The sequence below is a fragment of the Anabrus simplex genome, chromosome 14, assembly GCF_040414725.1.
Source record: "Anabrus simplex isolate iqAnaSimp1 chromosome 14, ASM4041472v1, whole genome shotgun sequence".
Classification (NCBI taxonomy): Eukaryota; Metazoa; Arthropoda; class Insecta; order Orthoptera; family Tettigoniidae; genus Anabrus; species Anabrus simplex.
In genome coordinates, this window is record NC_090278.1 from 69,734,541 (window position 1) to 69,756,529 (window position 21,989).

At 39.9% G+C, this 21,989-nt stretch overlaps 1 protein-coding gene across 9 annotated transcripts in view; it reads left to right on the forward strand.

The window, feature by feature from the left end:
- The first annotated feature begins 1,447 nt into the window (after positions 1-1,447).
- Positions 1,448-21,989, forward strand: part of LOC136885496 (gastrula zinc finger protein XlCGF49.1) — a 34,035-nt gene continuing 13,493 nt past the window's right edge. Inside the window, exons 1-4 of one of the 9 annotated variants that reach the window (XM_067158085.2) lie at positions 1,775-2,044; positions 11,493-11,590; positions 13,103-13,234; positions 16,612-16,996. In XM_067158085.2, coding sequence (XP_067014186.2) covers positions 11,522-11,590; positions 13,103-13,234; positions 16,612-16,996 — 586 coding nt within the window. In that variant the 5' untranslated portion in view covers positions 1,775-2,044; positions 11,493-11,521. Of the gene's footprint in view, positions 1,565-1,679; positions 1,745-1,774; positions 2,045-2,259; positions 2,325-2,421; positions 2,455-11,492; positions 11,591-13,102; positions 13,235-16,611; positions 16,997-21,989 lie in introns of those variants that run through there. The other 8 variants (XM_067158084.2, XM_067158080.2, XM_067158081.2 and 5 more) reach the window with 8 other exon arrangements.

Consider the following 21,989-nt stretch of genomic DNA (forward strand, 5'->3'; position numbering starts at 1 on the left):
GCAACACCCAGCTTCAGATACCACCAACCGCCTCTGGTATATATTAATGTATTGTATGAATATGGCCCAGTTTTATGGTACAACTCTGGTTAACACACTCCACACATTACAGATGGAGAGTCGGCAGAGAGTAGTGCTCTTTTGTTCTTCCTTGACCAGAGTGCTGATGCAGGGTGATCCTATTTTGTTGTTAATTCACGGGAGTGCCAAGAGGAGCAGTTTTAAGCACTGCTGTTACAATAGTATTGTGGGGGGGGAGAAGGAACGTTTAGTACAACAATGGCTATGTCTGTGTGTGGAGGCTATGAGTTCAAAGCTACCAAATTACCTAAATTGCCATAGAAAAAATCCTGAATGGACAATCTCATGACAGAGATTGGCTTGGATGTGCAAAGTATGTTACAGCCACTAACAGACCCTTTCCTTTTGTGTTTACTCTGCAAACGTTTTTAATAAAAGCTGTAGAAGCTGTTAGTTTTTTTGAATTCTAGGAATGACGTCATGTCAGTCAATGCCAGTGCCAGTAGCTGGTCGACTAATGGACAAGGGCGTGAGAAATATTTCTTTACGTTATAAAAGTAAATATACATTTTGGGGTGGACCCTGGCATTCATAATGAACACATGTCCCTTCTACAAGCATTTTAAGGTAAAGTTAAGTGTTAAATGCCAGAGTGATTTTACTAGAGGGTTACTGTTTGGAGGTTTGTAGTGTGATCTGTTGTATGCATATGAAGACGTGAATTCATATGAACAAAAGCACCCAGTCCCCAAATTATGGAAATTAAACAGATGTGGTTAAAAGGCCTGGCTGGGAATCAAACCCAAGACACTCTGAAATGAAAGCCAGTACACTGAAAATTCTGCCAAGAAGGTGGACAAATTAGGTGAGAATAATCTGACAAAATCTAAGGTATATATATCTTCATATGGGGTAAAAATAGTAGAACGAAGCCACGACGTGAATACAACAACCAAATTTAGAGTATACAAAGGACGCAATATTTATGTAGAGATTTAAAGTTTAGCATAGAATAGGCTGACATGGGTAGTTGCATCAAATCAGTCCAACAATTGATGATGAAAACAACAAGGTTAGAAATTGAATTATCATTACTCCAGCCTGGCTGACAAGACTTTCACACCTACCTTATGTGACAAATGATGTTCAGTGTCTGGGACAAATGTTGAGGGAAATCAAATTCATCAGGAACAGCATCAAGTTTAAGCACAGGTATATTCCTGTTCTTCCCATACATGTAGCATTCCTAAAAAAAAATGTTCACTACATAAATAACGGAACAGAGTTGGTTTCCAACTCCTTCTCATTGCTATTTTCCACTTCCTTGAAACCTCCGGACGTTCGAAAGGAAATCTATAACAATACAGCCCCAGCATTTGCCTGGTGTGGAAATGAGAAACTACGGAAAACCACATTCAGGGTTGCCAACAGGGGGGTTCGGACCCGCTATATCCCGGATGCAAGCTCACAGCTGCCGGTAACAAGTACTGTACCAACCGGTATTACATTAAGTTTTTCCACAAGATGATGATGAATGAGAGCGGTAAGTAAACTCAAACTGGATTAAAATATTAAAGATGGAATATAAGATGTCATGAAAGTAGAACGACTAACCTATGGACGTGAATTCTCATACCAATGCTTTCTTCAGTTTTCTTCTGTAACCTGTTGGAGCAGCTATATGCACGGCAAGAAATTGCCACTTTCTAGTCAAGAAACGAAGGTGTTATTACACTATTTATTCTTTACCGACGCCACGTTTTATACTTAACGATAGGTGGACAACGTTCGTAGCTGCCATGCTTACCACGCCATAACCGCGAGGCGAAACTTCACCTTTCGGAGCGACACGACACAAGTTCTAGTATGCTATTCGAGTTTAATGGTTGATAGAAACTTTGCACCGGAGGATATTTGCACATTGTGCGCATTTCAAATATATTATTAATTAATGGTTGATACAACGAACACTGCAGTTCAACAGCAAGCATTATACAAGAACTTATACTCTATGATCTAAGCGGTGGGTAATGGTCAGTTGTATAATACTATATCGAGCGTCAGCTCCATGTTCCGCCTCTTGACAGTGGCATTTGTTTATGTGAAAGAAACTTATTTTTTTAAAAAATATTACGACTCATGAGATTGTTCAGATTCACTGTATCTTAATCATTCCAGTATTCTTCAGCAGATAATAAAAGTGAATTATGTTTGAAGTGGGAAGTATGCAATTCATGGAGGGAAACGAAGGAGCTTGGATTCACTTCAGTGTATTTGACTAATTTCGATAGGGAAATGTAAAAGTAAGTAAAACCACTTTAACTCCCGTGTTTGTATCAGAAGGCACGACGTGGAAGATATCTGCATGCAGCATTGTTTTTATCGCCTCTAGTCAAAATAATTTTATTGTCTTTAAACACTGGCGCACGCGAGGTGACTAATTTGTGTAATACTTCGGTTATCCACTACAACTACTACTATTCTCGTTTTCATTCCCCACCCTGAAGGGGTGGGGCGGGCCACTTAGAGGGTTACGCCCTCGCTCTGGCCAAGAGGTGCGGGCGGGTCAAGGAGATGTGTGGAAAAGGGAAGGTGGGTAAACGAAGTGAGAAATAAAAGGGTCTGGGTTCGAAGAGGAAAAGTTAGATAGATGGGAAGTAGAAATGTGGAATAGGGAGGTGCTTGTGGACGGTTTTAATACATGACTCAAGAGAGACATGACAGAACTGAAGGAAGAGAAGTTCTAAGCAAGGGGGTGATGAGGGAGTTGAAGAGCAAGTATATGAAACACGGACGAGAAGGTAACGAGAGAAGTGAGTAAGAGTCGGAACAGGTCAGTGGGGATGGTGGTGGCGAAAAGAAGAAATTAGTTGGAGGAGGGGTTGGACGAACGGGTTGAGGGTGTGGGGATGGTTGAGGTGGGGAGCGAGAAGGCTCCACTCTGTATCGATGGCTGCAGATGTTGACACCGGTGACAATGAGGTTGTGAACGTCGTCTGCAGTTGGTAGAAGGAGGCGTACCATATACGTCGGGCCTGTACTTGTCTGAATTCTAAACGGATGACGAGCAGGGACGTCGGCGGCGTGAAGTTCACTGAGGATGTCCTGGTTAGAGATCGAAGGGTCGAGGCCACGGATCACACAGCTAGGCAGACCGTGGGAAGACGTGGGGAGCTGCGTGGACGGTGATGACGTTGCTACTGTTGCGGCGTTTTCTGGGTGCGATGATGGAAGCGACAGTGGTGTTGCTGCGATGGTTGCCGAGGGGTTGTCAAGGAGTGGAAAGGGATTAACTGTCCGCGAAGTGTAGAAGTGGGTAGCGAGGAGGTCGTAATTGGCGATGGATGACAGGTCATGACAAAAGTGACAGGTGTATGAGAGGAGGAATAAGCTGTCGTAGTAGAGGTTGTGGTGGTGATAGTTGTCGTGGGGGAAAGATAGAGGGATGGCGATGTAGATTGTTGCAGGGTCATGGTCGGTGGCGTGTGTACTACATGGAGGCGAGTGGGGTCGGCAGAGAGTTGAGCAAGTATGGGTTGAGGAGTAGGTTCCACGATGTAGTAATGATCATGAATGGACACGCCGGTGTCGATGAGACGCTTCTCGTCGTCCAACGTATGTAAGTAGAGAAGAATCTGCGTAGATAGTAAGCAGCTGGTGCCATCCAATAGCCGGTAGGCATCATAGAGTCTGAAGCCGGCGAAACGGATTGCGATGCAGACGTCATCTTCTGATATGGTTGGAGCGATCTCTGGGATGACACAGGTGAACATGGTGATAGGAAGGCCAACTGCCAACTAGGCGTCAGCCTATATGCTTTTCTAGGGCAGCAAGGTAGCTTACTAAAGATGATGGCCACCCAGCCACAAAAAAAGGTGGAGAGATTCGTAGACGTACAACAGTTTCTGCTTTAGAGAGGTCATTGTGTCCCCCGATAAGCATTGTTTTTAGGTGCCTTTGTCGCATTGAAGGCAGGAAAGAGTGAGGGTAGTATGAGAATGGGAGAAATAACACATTCTTTGGTGACTTCAGACTTTCCATATTTGACATCTCACTATTTTATGTCCTTTGGTGCAATCTGCACAACCCAATCCCTCTTTTCATCAATCAAGAATTAGGTTTTTCTTCCAGTACTATAGCCGATTGGTACAGTTTTTGTCGGGGGGAGGGGGGTTGCATTGCTTGGGTGGACGCCATTAAGCATAAAATTGGTGGTCCCGGCATTTTCGTTGAAATCTACGAAAGTAAGTTCAGAAAATCCAAGTACCAGAGAGCAAGATATATTGAGGGTCAGTTTGTGTTTGGTGGTGTGGAATGGGGCAACTGTAAGAACTTTTTGCTGCTCCTGTTGCATGATGTGACCAGCATACGCTGTTTGCAGTTATCAAAGATTGGGTATTGCCAGGAAGTGTCACAATTTTTGATTGTTGGAAGGCATACGATTGCCTGGAGGATGGAGATTACGTACATTTACGTTTTAACCACTCTATTCAGTTTGACAGCCAGCAGAGCGGGCGTGTGAATAGAGGCAATATACAATACAGGTGGCGTCACATGAAACCTGGATTTAGAAGGAAGAAGGCGCACTTTGTAGGTTACCTCGCAGAGTGCTTGTTCAAATCAAACTTTCCCTTAAAAGTCCATGTGCATGAGTTCTTCGAGGCCGCTGGTGAACTGTACCCTCCTCTCCTTTAAGGTATATTTCAACGAGTAATAATTTTTGTGAGATGTAGGCCTAAATATTTTTTGCATTGTATATTATTACAGTAAAGCAAAGAGGGTCTGGTGGCATGAGCCCCCCAGATAGGAGGACTTGAGGAAACATTAGGTTATCATCTGTTCTTTTGAACTTCCCGGGCCTTCTTCAACACTTTTCTTTTTCTTTTCAAGTGGTTGGTAATGAAAACTTTGCATCTTCATTGGTGGAAATGGTGTGAACTTCTTCCATGGGTCAACCAGTCCCCGTGATAGTACGGCATAAGCAATGGACAATGGTGCCTAAAACAGTATTTTGGTTATAAAAGTAAATATACTTCTAGGGGTGGGCGGGTTGGTCCCTGGCAAGTGTATTGAATACATCTCTCTTCCAGAATCATTTCAAATAATAATGCAGCATTGAATCTTTTATTACGTTATGATCCTTGTCGGGTGGATTTGATATCTCTACCATAAATTTTAAGTAGTTTCATTTTCATAAACACATTGTTTTGTATACCTTAACATCAATAATGCGACCCTTAAGATCTGGCATCCTAAACTGAGAACATCCCATTCTGCCCAAACTTTGTATGGTACATTGTTCCACAAAATTGAGTATATTTTTATTATGTATTAACCAGATATTTAGGCCTATTGTACTTTAAGGGATTATCTGTTAAGTCTGTAGCCCAGAGGCTGATTGGATATGGCATCACCAAAGTTTATGTGGAAACCACAAAACCTTATGGCAGTGCATTATGGCATGATGAATGAAGTGGTTTGCCATTGCTTTCTTCACTGAGCCAGACAAGTGTGACAGACCTATGTGTAGCATCTTTCATAACATTCAGATACACTAGTTGTTTATGTTTATTGCATTCAGTGATTGTTACGGTGGTTTCAATGACAGCAATTGGTCAATTATAAATTCTGTCACCAAGCAAGTTGGCCATGCGGTTAGGGTCATGTAGCTGTGAGCTTGCATTTGGGAGATACTGGGTTCGAACCCCGCTCTTGGCAGCCCTGAAGATGGTTTTCCACGGTTTCCCATTTTCACACAAGGCAAATTAAGGCTACAGCCGCTTCCTTCCCACTCATAGTCCTTTCCTATCCCATCATCGTTATAACACTTATCTGTGTTGGTGCGATGTAAAGCAGATAAGAAGAAATTATTTATTACGTTATAATCCTTTCAGGGTGGATTCGATATCTCTACCATAAGTTGTAAGTAGTTTCATTTTCATAAACACATTGTTTGTATACCTTAACATCAATAATGCAACCCTTAAGAAATTATCTCATGCCTAGCTGAACCTAACCTGTCGCTATCAGTGATTTTTGGTGGATTACAATAGTCTTGTCTCTAGGCAATTCTGCCAGTGGGGATGCCAGAGGCCTGCTGACTACTTTGTGGCCTTAACCTGCTTGCCCCCAGTTTAATGGTCTTGTCACTAGCTGGACCAGTCCAGACAAATGGCCCTGTGACTGTCACTAGCCAGACCTAACCAATCCAGACCAATGGTTTGGTCAGTAGAGTGACAAACCTCATATTCTGTCATGTTCTTGTCACTAGCCATGGTCATGGTCTTGTTGCATCATGTTAGCCATGCTGTAAACCTCTCAGCCTCCTTTCATATTATCTGCTATTAGTGTATAGCCTACCTCAATCTCCCAGTGCCATCACCCATGACGTCACAGAGATGCACTGCCCGTGCTAGCGGATCCTGGACTTGAGTGTTACTCTACACCCGTACCTCAGTAGGTTCCATGCTGACACAACCATGATCAATCATTCGGTCATCAATGATCTGAATTTAACGTAGTTGCCTTGGTGGCAGATTCCCTATTCATTTTTTGCCTCATATTTGCATTTATTCATAATTGTTTAGCTAGCTTTTTCTTAAAGATTTTCTAAAAACTTGGAAATTTATTGAACATTTCCATTGATAATTTATTCCAATACCTTACTCCTTGCCCTATAAATGAATGTTCTCCCCAATCTGTCCTCTTTAACTTTGTCTTCATATTATGAACTTTCCTACTTTTAAAAGATCCACTCAAGCTTATTCTTCTGCTTATATCATTCCACACCAACTCACCAGTGACAGCTCGAAACATACCACATAGTCGAGCATCTCATCTCCTTACTCCCAAGTCTTCCCAGCCCAAAGTTTGCAACATTTTGTTAGAAATCGCCCAGAACAAATCATGCTGCTTTCCTTTGAATTTTTTCCAGTTCTCGTAAAAAAATAGTCCTAGCGAGGTTCGCATACATTAGAGCCATACTCTAACTGCAGTTTTACCAGAGACTTATACCTCCTCTCTTTTACATCCTTACTACAACCCGTAAATACTCTCATAACCATGTGAACAGATCCTTACTCATATCATTTATATAAGAAAACATAAAGGTCCAATAATACTGCCCTGGGGGACCACCCTATTAATCATTACAGGATCAGATAACACTTCACCTACTCAAAACCTACTCTAGATGATACTAAGCAATCAGTGGCAGCTACATTTTGCTCTGGCCTGTGCCGAGAGACAGATGTAAAACTACTGCTTCCACCACAAAATAGAAACAGGCAGTTTAATGGATTAAGTAAGCATTTATAATTCATTCCTTTACAAAATGGAGATGTGTTTATCTTGGTGTGTAGATGTGGCAGGGGATTAGGTGGTGTGAACCTGCACCTCTCCCCTCACACCCTAACAATTTACACAACATCAACAGCAGTTATAATAATACGAAGGACAATCAAATATAAATGGGATTTTTGTTCGTGAACATCAACAGTTGGTAGGACTGGCCCCATGCTTCTGCTATGTTTGGGCGGGACCATTGGGAGTGGGGAGAGTGTGCTGTTGGATATTTCCTGCCATTTCGTTAGTAACGCTCATGAAGTCGGAGCAACAGATGCACCCCTCCACTGCGCAACGCATAATTATAAAATTTCTTGCTCGTGAAGGAGTCACAGTGGCGGAAATTTGCCAGAGATTGACAGCACAGTTCGGTGATCGAACATTATCAAGGACGCGTATGTTTGCCTGGCATAAAAAGTTAAAGGAAGGACAAGAACATGCAGAAAATCAGCAACACGATCGCTGTCCTCGACCAGCATTACAGACGAAAACATTAGTGGGGTTAAAGACATTATTGACGACGATCGACGTGCATGAGTGATGCACAGTCACTGCTGCTTACCACTGCGAGCTGTTGAACAAGGCAACGGTTGCATATCGCCGCAAAATACAAGACCAACCAATTCGACAGGCCATCCTCCTCCACAACAATGCGTGTCCCCATACTGCAGTTCTGTCTCCAAGCTACAGGAAATGCACTGAACTACACTTAATCATCCTTCTTACAGCGTGGACTTATTGCCCTGCGGTTTCCATTTGTTTGGATTACTTAAAGAAGTACTAGGAGGGCAACGATTTGAAGATGACGAGTGTGGAAGACTTTGTGTGCAACTGGCTGGAGACGTGACCTTGTTCTTTTTACGATGAGGGCATCAAAAAGCTTCCCATCCGCTGGGACAAATGCATTTCCGAAGGAGGAAACTATGTAAAAAGAAAAAAATGTAATTGCCTGGTGTTTTTCAATAAATGAATTTAAATAAAAAATAATATCCTGTTTATATTTGATCCCACATCGTATAAATGAAGAATTTTAAGTATTATTAATGTGTGTTAAAAATCACAGAATTAATTGTACGTCATCTCCCTCCCAATAACTGTTTTGGTGTTAACACACTCAAAGTCAATTTATACCAATTGAATTTAGTGCTGAAGTTCTGTCAGCAACAAATTCAAAATCTTTCCACGTTTGTATATCAAAAATGATGCTATGTGCTTCCACCATGGTACATGTGATGTGTGTTGCAAATAAATTGTGAATGCTTTCATATATTTCTGCAGGTTAATGCTGAATTTAATGTTATACCGGCTGAAGTTTGAAAAGAAAAATCTTGGTATGAGTTAGATAAAATAATATGAAAATATAAGGGGGCTGATTTTTGCCTCATTGCCACCATACAGAAATTGTTTACACCACTGCATTCATTTTGCATCTTATCAATCCAGAAATTATTCTCTGATATGTACGACTGCATTCAAATACCTTAATAGTCTTTAGTCATTATACCTAGGAGTAGGAAAGGTAATTATGAGATAGTTAATTTCTTATAAATGTTAACAAATGACATGCCATATAGAAAGTTGATACAAAATATCAATTTATTCTAGAAGATTTTCTCTTTAGAGACTTAGATAATTCATCTTTTTATAAGTGAGTGTTTGTATATTTCAAAAAATATTAAATTAAATTATGGTTTCCTTCTAGGAACCTTATTTTTTAATATAAAGGCCAAAGGCAGGCATTTATGAAAGTGGAGGCACATGCTTCCCCTAGTGCACCATCACTGCATTGTCCTACGTATGAGGCTTGCAGTGGTGTCTCAATGGTGCACTAGCCGCCAGTGTCTTTGAAACATGAAGCAATTCAAATGATGAGCCCACTGGTGTGAAACGCTGGCAATTTCACGATTCAAAAAGCCTAAAGAGCTTAAATGTTTGTATGTTGTTGTTTTTGTTCCTATTGAGAATGTGGAGAAATTGTCTTATCGTTGAAGATCTGGCATCACAGAAGTTGATGGTGCTTCTGAGCCTTTGCTTATTGTCAAGTTCTGGGCAGAGGAGTGACATTGGGAACCTGGCATAGTGGGCATTCGCTGGACTATCATTAAAGGCCAATTCCTCTTAAATGTACAGGAAGACAGTTGTGTTGTGTTGTGTTTTGTTACTGCTTCCTTCCTCTTTTCATGGATATTCTTCCTTTATTTGAGTGTATGTGTCAGACTGTTTGTCAGTTGCTTTCTTGTATATCATTTTGAGTCTAGAAGTTTTTTTTTGCAAATGTATTTGAAATGCTGTCTCCTTGGTATCTATGTTGGTGCTTTTTTAAGCCAAGAAATCTATTTTATTTTCCTCCAGTCCATCATGAGAACAACTGCTTTTTCATGTCCCTTAAATGTTTAGAAGCCATTCTTGTGGTATATATAGTTATTATTTGAGGACACCGCTTGTATTACTGCTTTGGAGTCAACTGACATAAAACGACATAACTACTATCAGAAGGCTTGGTGTCTGTATAGTATTGCAACACCCAGGTATGTTGCCTGAGGCTTTATGAGGTGTTGTAAAACTGTCTAAAATATATAAAATTATTATCCTTTATGTATGTTCAGTCCTCAGCCCTAAGGTTTATTGGATCCTCAACAGATCTGCCATCAACTGTCATAGATGGCCTAAGCATCACTGAAGAGGTGTGCTAGGGAAATGAGGAGTGAGGTAGTTTCCCCGTTGCTTTCCTCACTAAGCCAGATGTTGCTATTACATATCAGTTTGCTAAGCCCACTGAAATGCATGCATCAACCGACCCTATGAGTAACATTTTCACACCATTCATAGGAGGGACTGGCTCCATGAGGAATGACATTACTAGCATCATTCATACCTCAGTCGGGGCCGATGACCTTCGATGTTAGGTCCCTTAAAACAACAAGCATCATCATCATCATCAGCATCATACCTCAGTCACTGTCACATTTTCTAAGCCAAGGATAAGACTGAGACAGGTCAACGAAAGTAACAAAATTGCTCTATCCTACACCAGAAGACATAGTGCATTGTAAACACTAGGTCCTGCCAGCAAAGGCATAATAAACTAAAAAAAACTGATTTATTTATTTTTCTTCTTTTAAGTGGCGAAGTTAGGACACATGGCCTTCTCTTACACTTAATGCGGGAATAATCTATGTGACACAGTGCATACGATACACCATGCATTGGAGGAAAGCCCCAAAGATTTCCCCTTGAGATTTCCTAAATACTAGTAGAACGGAAGAAGCCATTGCATAGTTATCTTATTCTAAAACATATTTCTGGTTGTAAGATTTGTAGGCTATAGGCTCTATTTATAATTAACATTATTTATTAACAGTTCAGTGATACATATACTGTAATTATAATAACGGTTTTGTCCTACAGAATACATATTTATAGTTTTTGGAGATGCTGAGGTGCTGGAATTTTTGTCCCATAGGAGGTCTCTTACGTGCCAGCAAATCTACCGACACGAGGCTTACGTATTTGATCACCTTCATGATGATGATGATGATGATGATGATGATAATAATAGTAAAAATTTAGTCTGCTAAATATACTGTACTAAGTTTGTTTAGCAGTAGTAGTACTTGTAGGTATTAGGTATTATTAATGGCAAAATTTGGACAGCAGTGTTGTCTCTTACATTTAACCACACAGTATGAAATTTAATTAAAGTGCAAATAACGGCCTGTTAACTAAAAGCAAACCAGGGCATAAAGAAAGATTATTGGTAAATTAGTGAAATTTAAAAGTTTAAGAAAATAGCAAAAGAAGAGCAAGAGTTATTCATTCATATAGCATCCACACATGTCATTCATTCATTCATTCATTCATTCATTCATTCATTCATTCATTCATCAGCTGGAACATACTACTTGATATCCTCCAAGAAGTGGGAAACACTTTTTAAATTATTCAGGGATTTTGGTATTTTGATATTTTCTGGGAGAATTCAATAGACTGATGGGTGGGCAGATAGATTCTGCTTCAGGCATAATGTTAGTATATTGGATTTGTATATAATTGTTTCAAAACAGGCTATTGAATGGAATTAATTACATGTTGTTTCAGACTCCTAATAAGGTGCTCTTTGTTTATAGTGTGCCAAACTACATCTGTTGAGTAAATTATGGAGGTGAAACCATGCATTAAGAATGAGCCAGAATGGATTGATGATACCTCACAGATCACAACTGAGGTGAGTAGTATCTGTTGATAAGCACTAATATTCCATTCCCAAGATTGCAGGTTCAGTTCTGCCTGAGGCCAGTTTTATCAAGGACGGCATGACTCCTGTAGGAGCAGTTGGACGATATAATGGGCTTTTCACTAACGGGCTGCAATTTGAATTTGTAATTTTTAAAATGAAGTACAACATCTCTGTTATTTGGATTCGCTGTGAAACTAAGAGATCACGTGACTGTGATTACAATATCAGTACTTTACGATGATCTTTATCAATTTTAAAAATCACATCTGTATTCACAGTAGTTCTCTTTAAAGTCCTAATAACCAATGTATTGTTCCTTAATTTCTTTTTTTATTTCCAAATGTTTGATGCTATATATTGTGTATTGTGTTATTAATTATTCAATTTTAATTTTATTTTTTGATGTAGTTAAACTTTGTCCTTGTGGCAATTCAGAATGTCTGGAAAGTCGTTGAGTTTCTCAATAAATATATATATTATTTATTTACCACAATTCTGTTCAGAAATATCAACAGTCTAATGAAACTCTTGTGTTCTAGTGTCCACACACTTGGATACATGTTGATTTTCCATGATGATGTGGGATTTGTGATCTTTATTTATTTCTACACTTCGTTGTGAGTTGTGAGTTTGCAGGGCTAACTTTGAATCTGTAACATCATCATCTGGACTGAAATAAGTGTGAAGTTCCTGACACGTTTGCTGTAGTTCAGGTAATACAAAAATTCCAACTGCATTCTCAGTGGTTACAGTTTTGTGGGTCATTGCCAGAATAGTTCCCAGTTTATGATGACAAATTCCAGAGTCTGGCCATCATAATTCGTAATTTATGTGAATTTGCTGACAATGGTTTTCCATAGTTTCCCATTTATACACCAGCAAAATGCAGAGGCTCTACCTTAATTAAGGCCATGGCCACTTCCTTCCCACTATTAGCCCTTGCCTATTTCATTGTTGCCATAAGACTTACCTGTGTTGGTGTGACATAAAAGCAAATTGTAAAAAGAAATTCAAACTTTCCTGCTCTTTACAGTGGCAATACGAAATCTAGACTTAACTACGTTGCACTGGGGTATTCTTAGTCCCTCTTGCTTACTTGAGGGCTGTCCAGACTTACGGGCCTTGGCTTTGTGTACTATCTCTTTAGTAACCTCTTGGAAAACATTACACGAACTTGTTTTCTGTTGCCTTTCCCTGGGCACTCGTAACATGGAGTCAAGCAATGGTTTCAGCTGCCCCTAATGTGGTATACAGACGCTGCCCAGTGGCTTCCAGTGGTATTTTCTCCACTGAGGGAGCCCATCTGCCCAAAAGCCTTTGGCTCCTTTAAGGGGTTGGGTTACTTCTTGCTGCCCAATGCTTGGTATAGAGCGACTATAGAAATTTAAAAATAGTATACACAAAATTTATTGAAATTTTGTGCTTTTCTTGTTTGATGTATAGCTCATAATCTTTCTTTCTTGTCATAGTTGGAATCTTACTCTGTTTTTTCTTTGGCAGGGAGATGTTGATCAAGTGGCTGATTCTGTTAAGGTGGAGAATATCAAGATCGAACAAGAGGTTACAGGGCTTATTGTGCCTAAATTGGAAGAAGGAACACCAGAGTTAAAGAAGGAAGGAGATGTTATTAAGGTGTGTATTTTGTCATATCTTGAAAAGAATATTATTCTTGTTTTATAGAATTTTAAAATTCTAACTGTAGAGGTTAACCCTTTGCCATTGGCAGGGTGCGGTGACGTGTCATTGACAGTTAGAGGGTTTTTGCCATGCTGATCTATCTTGTAGGGGCTTGCTCTTGAGGTTGCTGACCTGGTACCTTCCCTTCTACCACCATTTTCCCCATGGATTCTTTCCACCATGAAATATGGCCAAAGTATCTCAAGAATGCTCACTGAGCCTATCCTTGACTCTAATCTCTTCAAGAACTGAAGCACTGGTCTGGTGTTCCATCCAAGATATACAGAAGAATTGTTGGTAGACACATATTTCCATCATCTCAGATGTTTTAGCTGCCCATGTCTTATATTAGCAGCATATGTGCAAATTGGAAATATTAGTGCATTTACCAGCTTCAGTCTTGTGATCTTGAAGATGATCCTGTCCTGTCCCTCTATATCTTGCTGAGTTTGGCAGTCACCATGCGGGCCAGGGTAAGGCATCTCCTTATGTTGTCCAAGCAGCTGCCATTGTTCAAGAGTAGAGTTCCCAGGTAGATGTTTATGACTTGTCATATTTTATTTCTTCATATTATTTCCATGGAAAATACAAATTAAACATGATTTTATCTACGGTGACTAAAATTATGCAATTTTCAAGGGTCATATACAGTCATATTTTGGCTTTTTAATGTTTTTTTTGCCATTTTCCAGTAATTTTTCATATTATGATCATATTTCCCTCTGAATTTTTATCTTTTATTCAATTTTGCATACCTGCTTGCAGTCTTCTCAGAAACAGATTTTTCACATCTCCTAATTGTCGTCTGTAATTTTTGACAATTATCTTTCTTGCAAATATATATTTATGTCAATTAGGAGGGTACTCTGTATAGAAAGAGACAGATGCATGTAAAGTGAAAGAATAGTGAGCCTGAATTGAACTCTAATGATTTGACATATTTCAAATATGGGTCAATAACATCTTACGATGTTGAGCAGTCTTTTCCCCATTCCATGTCAGTGTTGCTTGAAAATAGAAGATCGTTCCTATTTGAAAACTTTAAAATATTTGTAATCTGCTATTGCAATACTTTCTGATCACCCAGCAAAATGTGACATTTATTTCATTCTGTGTAGAGTCAAGAGTTACCTCTGGATTGAGTGATTAAATAAATTCAAAACATAATGTTGTATGTTGGGTATTCAGCCCGAAGGCTGGTTTGATCCTCTGCAGCTCCGCCAACAGCTGTCATAAATAGCCTAGGTGTCACTGAAGAGGCGTACTAGGGAAATGAGGAGTGAGGTAGTTTCCCGTTGCTTTCCTCACCGAGCCAGCCACTGCTATTACATATCAGTCTGCCAAGCCCACTGAAATGCTTGCACCAACCGACCCTATGAGCGATATCTTCACACCATCCATAACAGGGACTGGCTGCATAAGCAATGGTATTAATAGCATCACTCACACCTCAGTCACTTTCATATTGTCAAAGCCAAGGATGAGACTGAGACAGGTCAATGAAAGTAACAAATTTGATATAGCCCATACCAGAAGACATAGTGCACTGTAAACACTACATCTCGCCAGCAAAGGCATCAAAATATAATAATGAAATTAATATTTTACTTATTTATTATTGAATGCTATAGACTTTAACAGTATATTTTCAATATAATGTTAATTTAAACAGCGACAAGATTTTGAAGATTTCGAAAATGTGAGCAAAAAACTTTTAAGTCGTATTTATTGTCATATTCTAATACATTTTTAGGTCATAAATGCTTGCATAATTCTAAAATTTTTGGGACATAAACATCTGGGATGTAATTATGACTTAAATAACAATATAATTTCTTTACAACCATTGTAAAGAGTATATCTCATTATAAAAAGCTATTTATTCTGACTGTGGATCTTGAAGGCTCACCTTCGTCCTTGTAGGGTTAAGCCATTAAAGGAACCCATCAGTGAGTGTATGTGTGAACTGAGCAGGCAAGAATGTGGAAAATATCACATCCAGTGGTGTAAGAAAAAGTCGAACTTTTAACAGCTTACAATATGGAAGTGTAAAATATAGTACATGCAAAAGACAGTCCATACTAAATTATTGATGCAATAACTTCTAGGCAATCAAAGGCATTTATAAAGCCATGAACAGACGTGGACATTTATTGTACAATAGACGGCGCCATGTCGAGATGCCTCCGTGTGTACGTTCACCTAGAATGCCATCTACCGGGCGAGTTGGCCCTGCGCGTAGAGGCGCGCGGCTCTGAGCTTGCATCCGGGAGATAGTAGGTTCGAATCCCACTATCGGCAGCCCTGAAGATGGTTTTCCGTGGTTTCCCATTTTCACACCAGGCAAATGCTGGGGCTGTACCTTAATTAAGGCCACGGCCGCTTCCTTCTAACTCCTAGGCTTTCCCATCCCATCGTCGCCATAAGACCTATCTGTGTCGGTGCGACGTAAAGCCCCTAGCAAAAAAAAAAAGAATGCCATCTACTGGCAAACGAGGGAATTGCTTGTAAACTGCATGCCATTGGAGGATGCTATATTCCCTACCATCTGGTAGCCATTTCGAGCAAGAGCTGATGTGATAAGTGTGAAGTGTGTGTTTCATTACCGTGTATCTCTGCTGATTTTCATTGTTAACTATTAACTTAACTATATATTGTAGTTGTTTCTATTTTTATTAGTTTTTAATTGTTATGGAGTGGTCTAAAGTCACGATAGATGTCCTGATCGAGGCCTTCAGCAGAGAATCGTGCCTCTACAACCAGTTGCCCTCGTACTACAATAAACATGCGAGACGAGTGGCTACGGAAAATGTGCGCAATGCTGTAAAAGAAATTAGACCATCAACAACAAACGGTCACATAATTAATGAAATGAAATGTTTATGTACCACTTTTGTGGCAGAACTAAATAAGTTCATAATTCAAAGAAAAGTGGTGCTGGAATGGACGAAGTACAGTATACAAACCTTTAGTTTGGTACTTCGAAAAACTTATGTTTTTGAAGGACTATGTCTAGTCCAGAAAAGGGAACAGCAGTGCAGCTCTCTACAGAACACATGATGCTTCGTAAGGAACAGCCAGTATAGTAAGTACGGTAATTTATAAGAATTACATAAGCATAAATTATTATTATCTGATATAACAGGATACCAGTATCTATGCTAACTTTCTACAATATAATAGACCTAGTAATATTTAATTTCAACAGGAAACCATTATAATTTTAATTAAAAAATACTAACATTCTATTTCCGATGTCCTACTGTTATATCATGGTAAATTATGAAAAATGTAACATAAATCCAACATTTAACAGTTTTTCTTGATTTCAGGTTGAATTGACATGCGAAGGTGTTCCATCCCTTGACAAAGTCCCTGCAGTTGGAGATTGTGAAGTGATGACACCAGTTCCATCAACATCTAGTCATCTACCATCACTGTTAATTGCTTCACCTTCACCATCGCCACGCAAAAGGAGCATATCAAGAGGTCAGAAAAGGAAACTAATTGTGCAAGAGGAAGAAAAACTCCTTCAACAAGCCACTTCAGTTCTGGACTCTGTGATAAGGAAAAAACAACAGCTGTCTGATCTGGATGCGGTTGGTTTGTTCGTTTCCAGTTCTTTAAAACAATTAAAGAACAAAGCCCTTGTCATTCAAGGGAAGAGAGAAATATTTGATGTTATACAGAGTCTGCAAGAAGAAGACCACAGGCTGAGTGAGTAATAAAGGAAGACTGGTTTAGATGTTTTAAATTTAATTTAATACTGCAATTTTTTCTATTATGTTACCATCTTGTAATTTCACATTGATATCATTTTTCATATACAATACAGTAAAATTAAAATACTAGTGCATGCCTGTGGAATGATAGAAGCATAGATTGAATTATAGTAGATTTTTCAGTCTTGTTTACTTTCTTATTTATGTTAATTTATTGTAATTCACACTGGTGTTACTTTTCATACAGTGTAACACAGTAGAAGCTAATTTAAAAAATAAAATACTGGCACTTACATATGGAATGACAGATGCAGAACTTAGATTAAAATATGAATTATGATAATTTTACATTTCCAGCCTTGAAATTAAACATTATGAACATTTAGTCAAATTTCTATGAACACCACATTCCCCATGGTTTAAATTTAATATTTTGTATGCATATTTATTGTAAGTAAGTTATATTTCAAAATATACTTCTGAATTATGTTAATAATTACAATTCTTTATCGACTCCCACTGCCATGGCACAAAACCAGTAGAATTAAAATATTCCTGGTAGGTATCTCTTACTTTCCTAGCATCCTCTGCAGATCTCTGCCTCCCTACCCTCTGTAATCCTACAAGATTCTCATTCCTCCATCCACCAGGAACAACTACACACTGTTCTGTCTCTTCCCTCTCTTCTAGTTGCCCTACATATCTTTTATTACCTGTAGCTAGTAAAAAATTGTGCAGTACACAACCAGTCGCAGGAACAACTGTCTCCACAGGAAGCTCAGTTTTTCAATAAAATTCTAAATCTGTTGCACAATATGCCAGATGCATTTTCGGATGTATGTCTAGCCCTGTTCAAGTGATTATTAAATATTTTCTGCTGCTGAGTGAGATTCCCTTTGTAAGGCTTCATGATGTTTTCTTGTAGAGGGAAAGCATCATCTACAACTACCACATAGGGAACTTTGAGTGTTCTCTGGTAATTGTTTTGACAAAGGCAAGTTGGCTAAATTTTTGTCCATTATTGTATGTAATGCATGGTTTCTCAACATACCCCCATCACTTATTCGTCCATTGCATCCTACATCTACATACAGAAATTTAAATCCTGCATCAACTAGAGCAAGTAACACTATGCTGTTTCCTCCTTTATAATTGAAATAGTATGAACCCATGCACCTTGGTGGCCGAAATACAACATATTTTCCATCAAGAGCACCAAGGTAATTGAGAAACTTCCATATTTCTTCATACTGCTTGGATATTTCATGCCACTCAATTTCTGTTGATGCCAGCTGCCTCTGTGGATCAGTGGTAGAGTGTCGGCCTCCGGATCACAAGATAGCGGGTTCAAACCCGGCAGAGGTAGTTGGATATTTGAAGGGCGGAAAAAAGTCCATTCCGACACTCCATGTCGTACGATGTCGGCATGTAAAAGATCTCTGGTGACACATTTGGTGTTTACCTGACAAAATTTTTTAAATCTCAGCCATAGACGCCCAAGAGAGTTTTGGTTTACTCGGTCTGCCATCTAGTGGGCCTAGAGTAAAATGGAATGTCGAAATTGACGAGCAGACAGCCAGATGGTGTCAAATTGAAATGTCTGCACATGGTAGCTGAGGCCATACGATTATTATTATTATTATTATTATTATTATTATTATTATTATCATTATTATTATTATTATTATTATTCTGTTGATGCCATGTGAAAAGAAAATGTGCTCTACATAAGTTCCATTGCAGAGTACAAAAAGTATAATGGGGCCTATAAACTCAACAAATAATGCTTCCAACCTGTACCATAAAACATTTATTTAAATCACAATTAAAATAAAACAGAATTTGTTTTGAAAAATATTGGTTTTTAGGCCTATAGTAGGCCATAGTTGCCTTAAAAAAAATTCCCATGGCACTACAGCCCTTGAAGGGCTTTGGCCTACCAAGCGACCGCTACTCAGCCCGAAGGCCTGCAGATTACGAGGTGTCGTGTGGTCAGCACGATCAATCCTCACGGCCACTATTCTTGGCTTTCTAGACCAGGGCCGCTATATCACCGTCAGATAGCTCCTCAATTCTAATCATGTAGGCTGAGTAGACCACAAACCAGCCCTCAGGTCCAGGTAAAAATCCCTGACCTGGGTGGGAATCGGACCCGGGGCCTCTGGGTAAGAGGCAGGCACGCTATCCCTACACCACGGGTTAGTTGCCATAAGCTGATGAAAAATATAGATAGTATAGTGCACATCCCTGGTACCTACTAAGCATGCTAACCTCTACCAACATAATATGAAAATAATTAAACCTGTCGGCCTACCTTCAAGTATTCATCCTTCAGGCTTTCATATAGTGCTTTACATGTTTCTGGAATTATTGTTGAGATAGCACTCACAGAAATCCTAAAAGAATACATCAAATTTTTGTAGCTTTCTCCAGTTGCCAGGAACCTCAGGGTCAGCACTAATCTGTTGAAAGGGGAAATAGTGTTAATATTTAGATTTTAGCCGGGCTGAGTGGCTCAGACGGTTAAGGCGCTGGCCTTCTGATCCCAACTTCACAGGTTTGATCCTGGCTTAGTCCGGTGGTATTTGAAGGTGCTCAAATACGTCAGCCTCATGCCGGTAGATTTACTGGCACATAAAAGAACTCCTGCGGGACTAAATTCCGGCACCTCGGCGTCTTCGAAAACCGTAAAAGAGTAGTTAGTGGGACGTAAAACAAATAACATTACTATTATCATTATTATCATTATTTAGATTTTAGGTTATGTAGGCCTATAAGCTATAGTGTGTTTTAAATAGTAACCATGTAATATTCATTCTCGCATGTTGGTGTTCATCTTTATGATTCGGGGTTCTACCAAATTTAAAAGCTTTGTGAACTGTACATCATCCGTTCTCAGGAAATTTTTGTAGGATTCTGAGTCTTCAAGTCATAGCTCGTTATTTAATAAGCTATGCAATTCTCTACCATCTTCATCATGCCTTTGAATCCATGGTCAAGTCCATCACCTTCTATTGTATCATTGTAATTTTCTTCTCCTGTGACGTCGAGAAATCACGGCAATAATAACTGCAGCTGCAGCGGCTATCATCCTCATAATTCCAGCAGCAACCATTTTCTACAACTTGCCACGGCAATGGTAAGCATAAGTACAAGCTCCCATACCAGATTGCATACAAGGCAGTGGAGCAGAAAGTTGTACCATTGCGTGGCGCTATCTTTTGTACATTAAATGTCCTCATCTGTTCATGGCTTATGGGGCAGTCAAATGAAAACCGAACACCTGCCATAACACACATTCTGTGCAAAAGGTGGCAACACTGTTGTTACGTATCGATACTGTCATTGCCGTGGAAGGAGGAGAACTGCATAGTGACAACTCACAGGTGCATGCAGTTGTTGGGATATGTCTTTGTAGGTGCCCGGACTGATCTAGTGTGTTCGTCCAGCTGTAGAAAATGGGGGCAAGCAAAGAAAAGCAGAGACGTGTGGTTCATTTTCTGGTGGCTAGGGTGGTGGAGTACACGAAACTCATCTTCGCATGTCTGCTGTGTATGGCAAACCTGCATGTCCATGACGAGTGTGCACGAGTGGCATAGGAGATTCCGAGAAGGGTGCACATCACTGCAAGACAATGTGCACCCAGGGCAGGTCCATCAAGCCATTACTCCTAATGTGATAGGGCAGTTTGATGGCCTTATCCAGGAAAACCGACAAATCATGGAGGGAGAAATTCGAGTTCAGTTCGGCATTAGCCATGGCGTAGATGTTGATTCCCATAGGGAACCTAAAATATTTGTCCTGAATGAGTAAATTTATAATACCAATATAATGGTCCGTTATTGGGCATTATAAATTTTCCAGCTAACTCATTCTTGGTTGCCTGCATTTCGCCCTCGTGTGCTAAGTTAGGCTCGTTGGTTGGGACTTAGCACACCACCCAAGACGCAAGGCTAGTGCATACCGTGGAGGCCACTGCATAAGCTACTTGAAGCCACCAGCAGTGCCAATGCACTATGAGAGCTATGTCTCATTTCCAAAAATTGATGCCTGCCTGGCCATCAAATGATGTAGATGTTGATTCCCATAGGGAACCTAAAATATTTGTCCTGAATGAGTAAATTTAGAATACCAATATAATGGTCCGTTATTGGACATTATAAATTTACCAGTATTCAGGACAAATATTTTTGGTTCCCTATGGGAATCAACATCTACATCATTTGATGGGGGGTGCCGGGCTGAGTGGCTCAGACGGTTAAGGCGCTGGCCTTCTAGCCCCAAATTGGCAGGTTCGTTCCTGGCTCAGTCCGGTGGTATTTGAAGGTGCTCAAATACGACAGCCTCATGTCGGTAGATTTACTGGCACGTAAAAAGAACTCCTGCAGGACTAAATTCCGGCACCTCGGCGTCTCCGAAGACCTTAAAAAGTAGTTAGTGGGACGTAAAACAAATAACATTATTATTATTATTATTATTATTATTATTATTAATTTGATGGCCAGGCAGGCATCAATTTTTGGAAATGAGACATAGCTCTCATAGTGCATTGGCACTGCTGGTGGCTTCAAGTAGCTTAAGCAGTGGCCTCCACGGTATGCACTAGCCTTGCGTCTTGGGTGGTGTGCTAAGTCCCAACTGACGAGCCTAACTTAGCACACGAGGGCGAAACGCAGGCAACCAAGAATGAGTTAGCTGGAAAAATTATAATGTCCAATAACGGACCATTATATTGGTATTATTAGCCATGGCTCCGTGCATGCCATTATCAAAGATTTCCGCAAAATATGTCCGCAGTAGGTTCTGCATCAATGGACAGAGGGACAAAAGATGAGAGAATGGCGTCATGTCTGAGTCATCTGCAGTGGTACCAAGAGGAAGATTATGTGTTTCTGTCCTGTATCATCATGGGGATGAAGCATGGTGCCACCATTTTGAGCCTGAGGGCAAACGGCAGAGCCAACAATGGAAACATCACAATTCTTCCC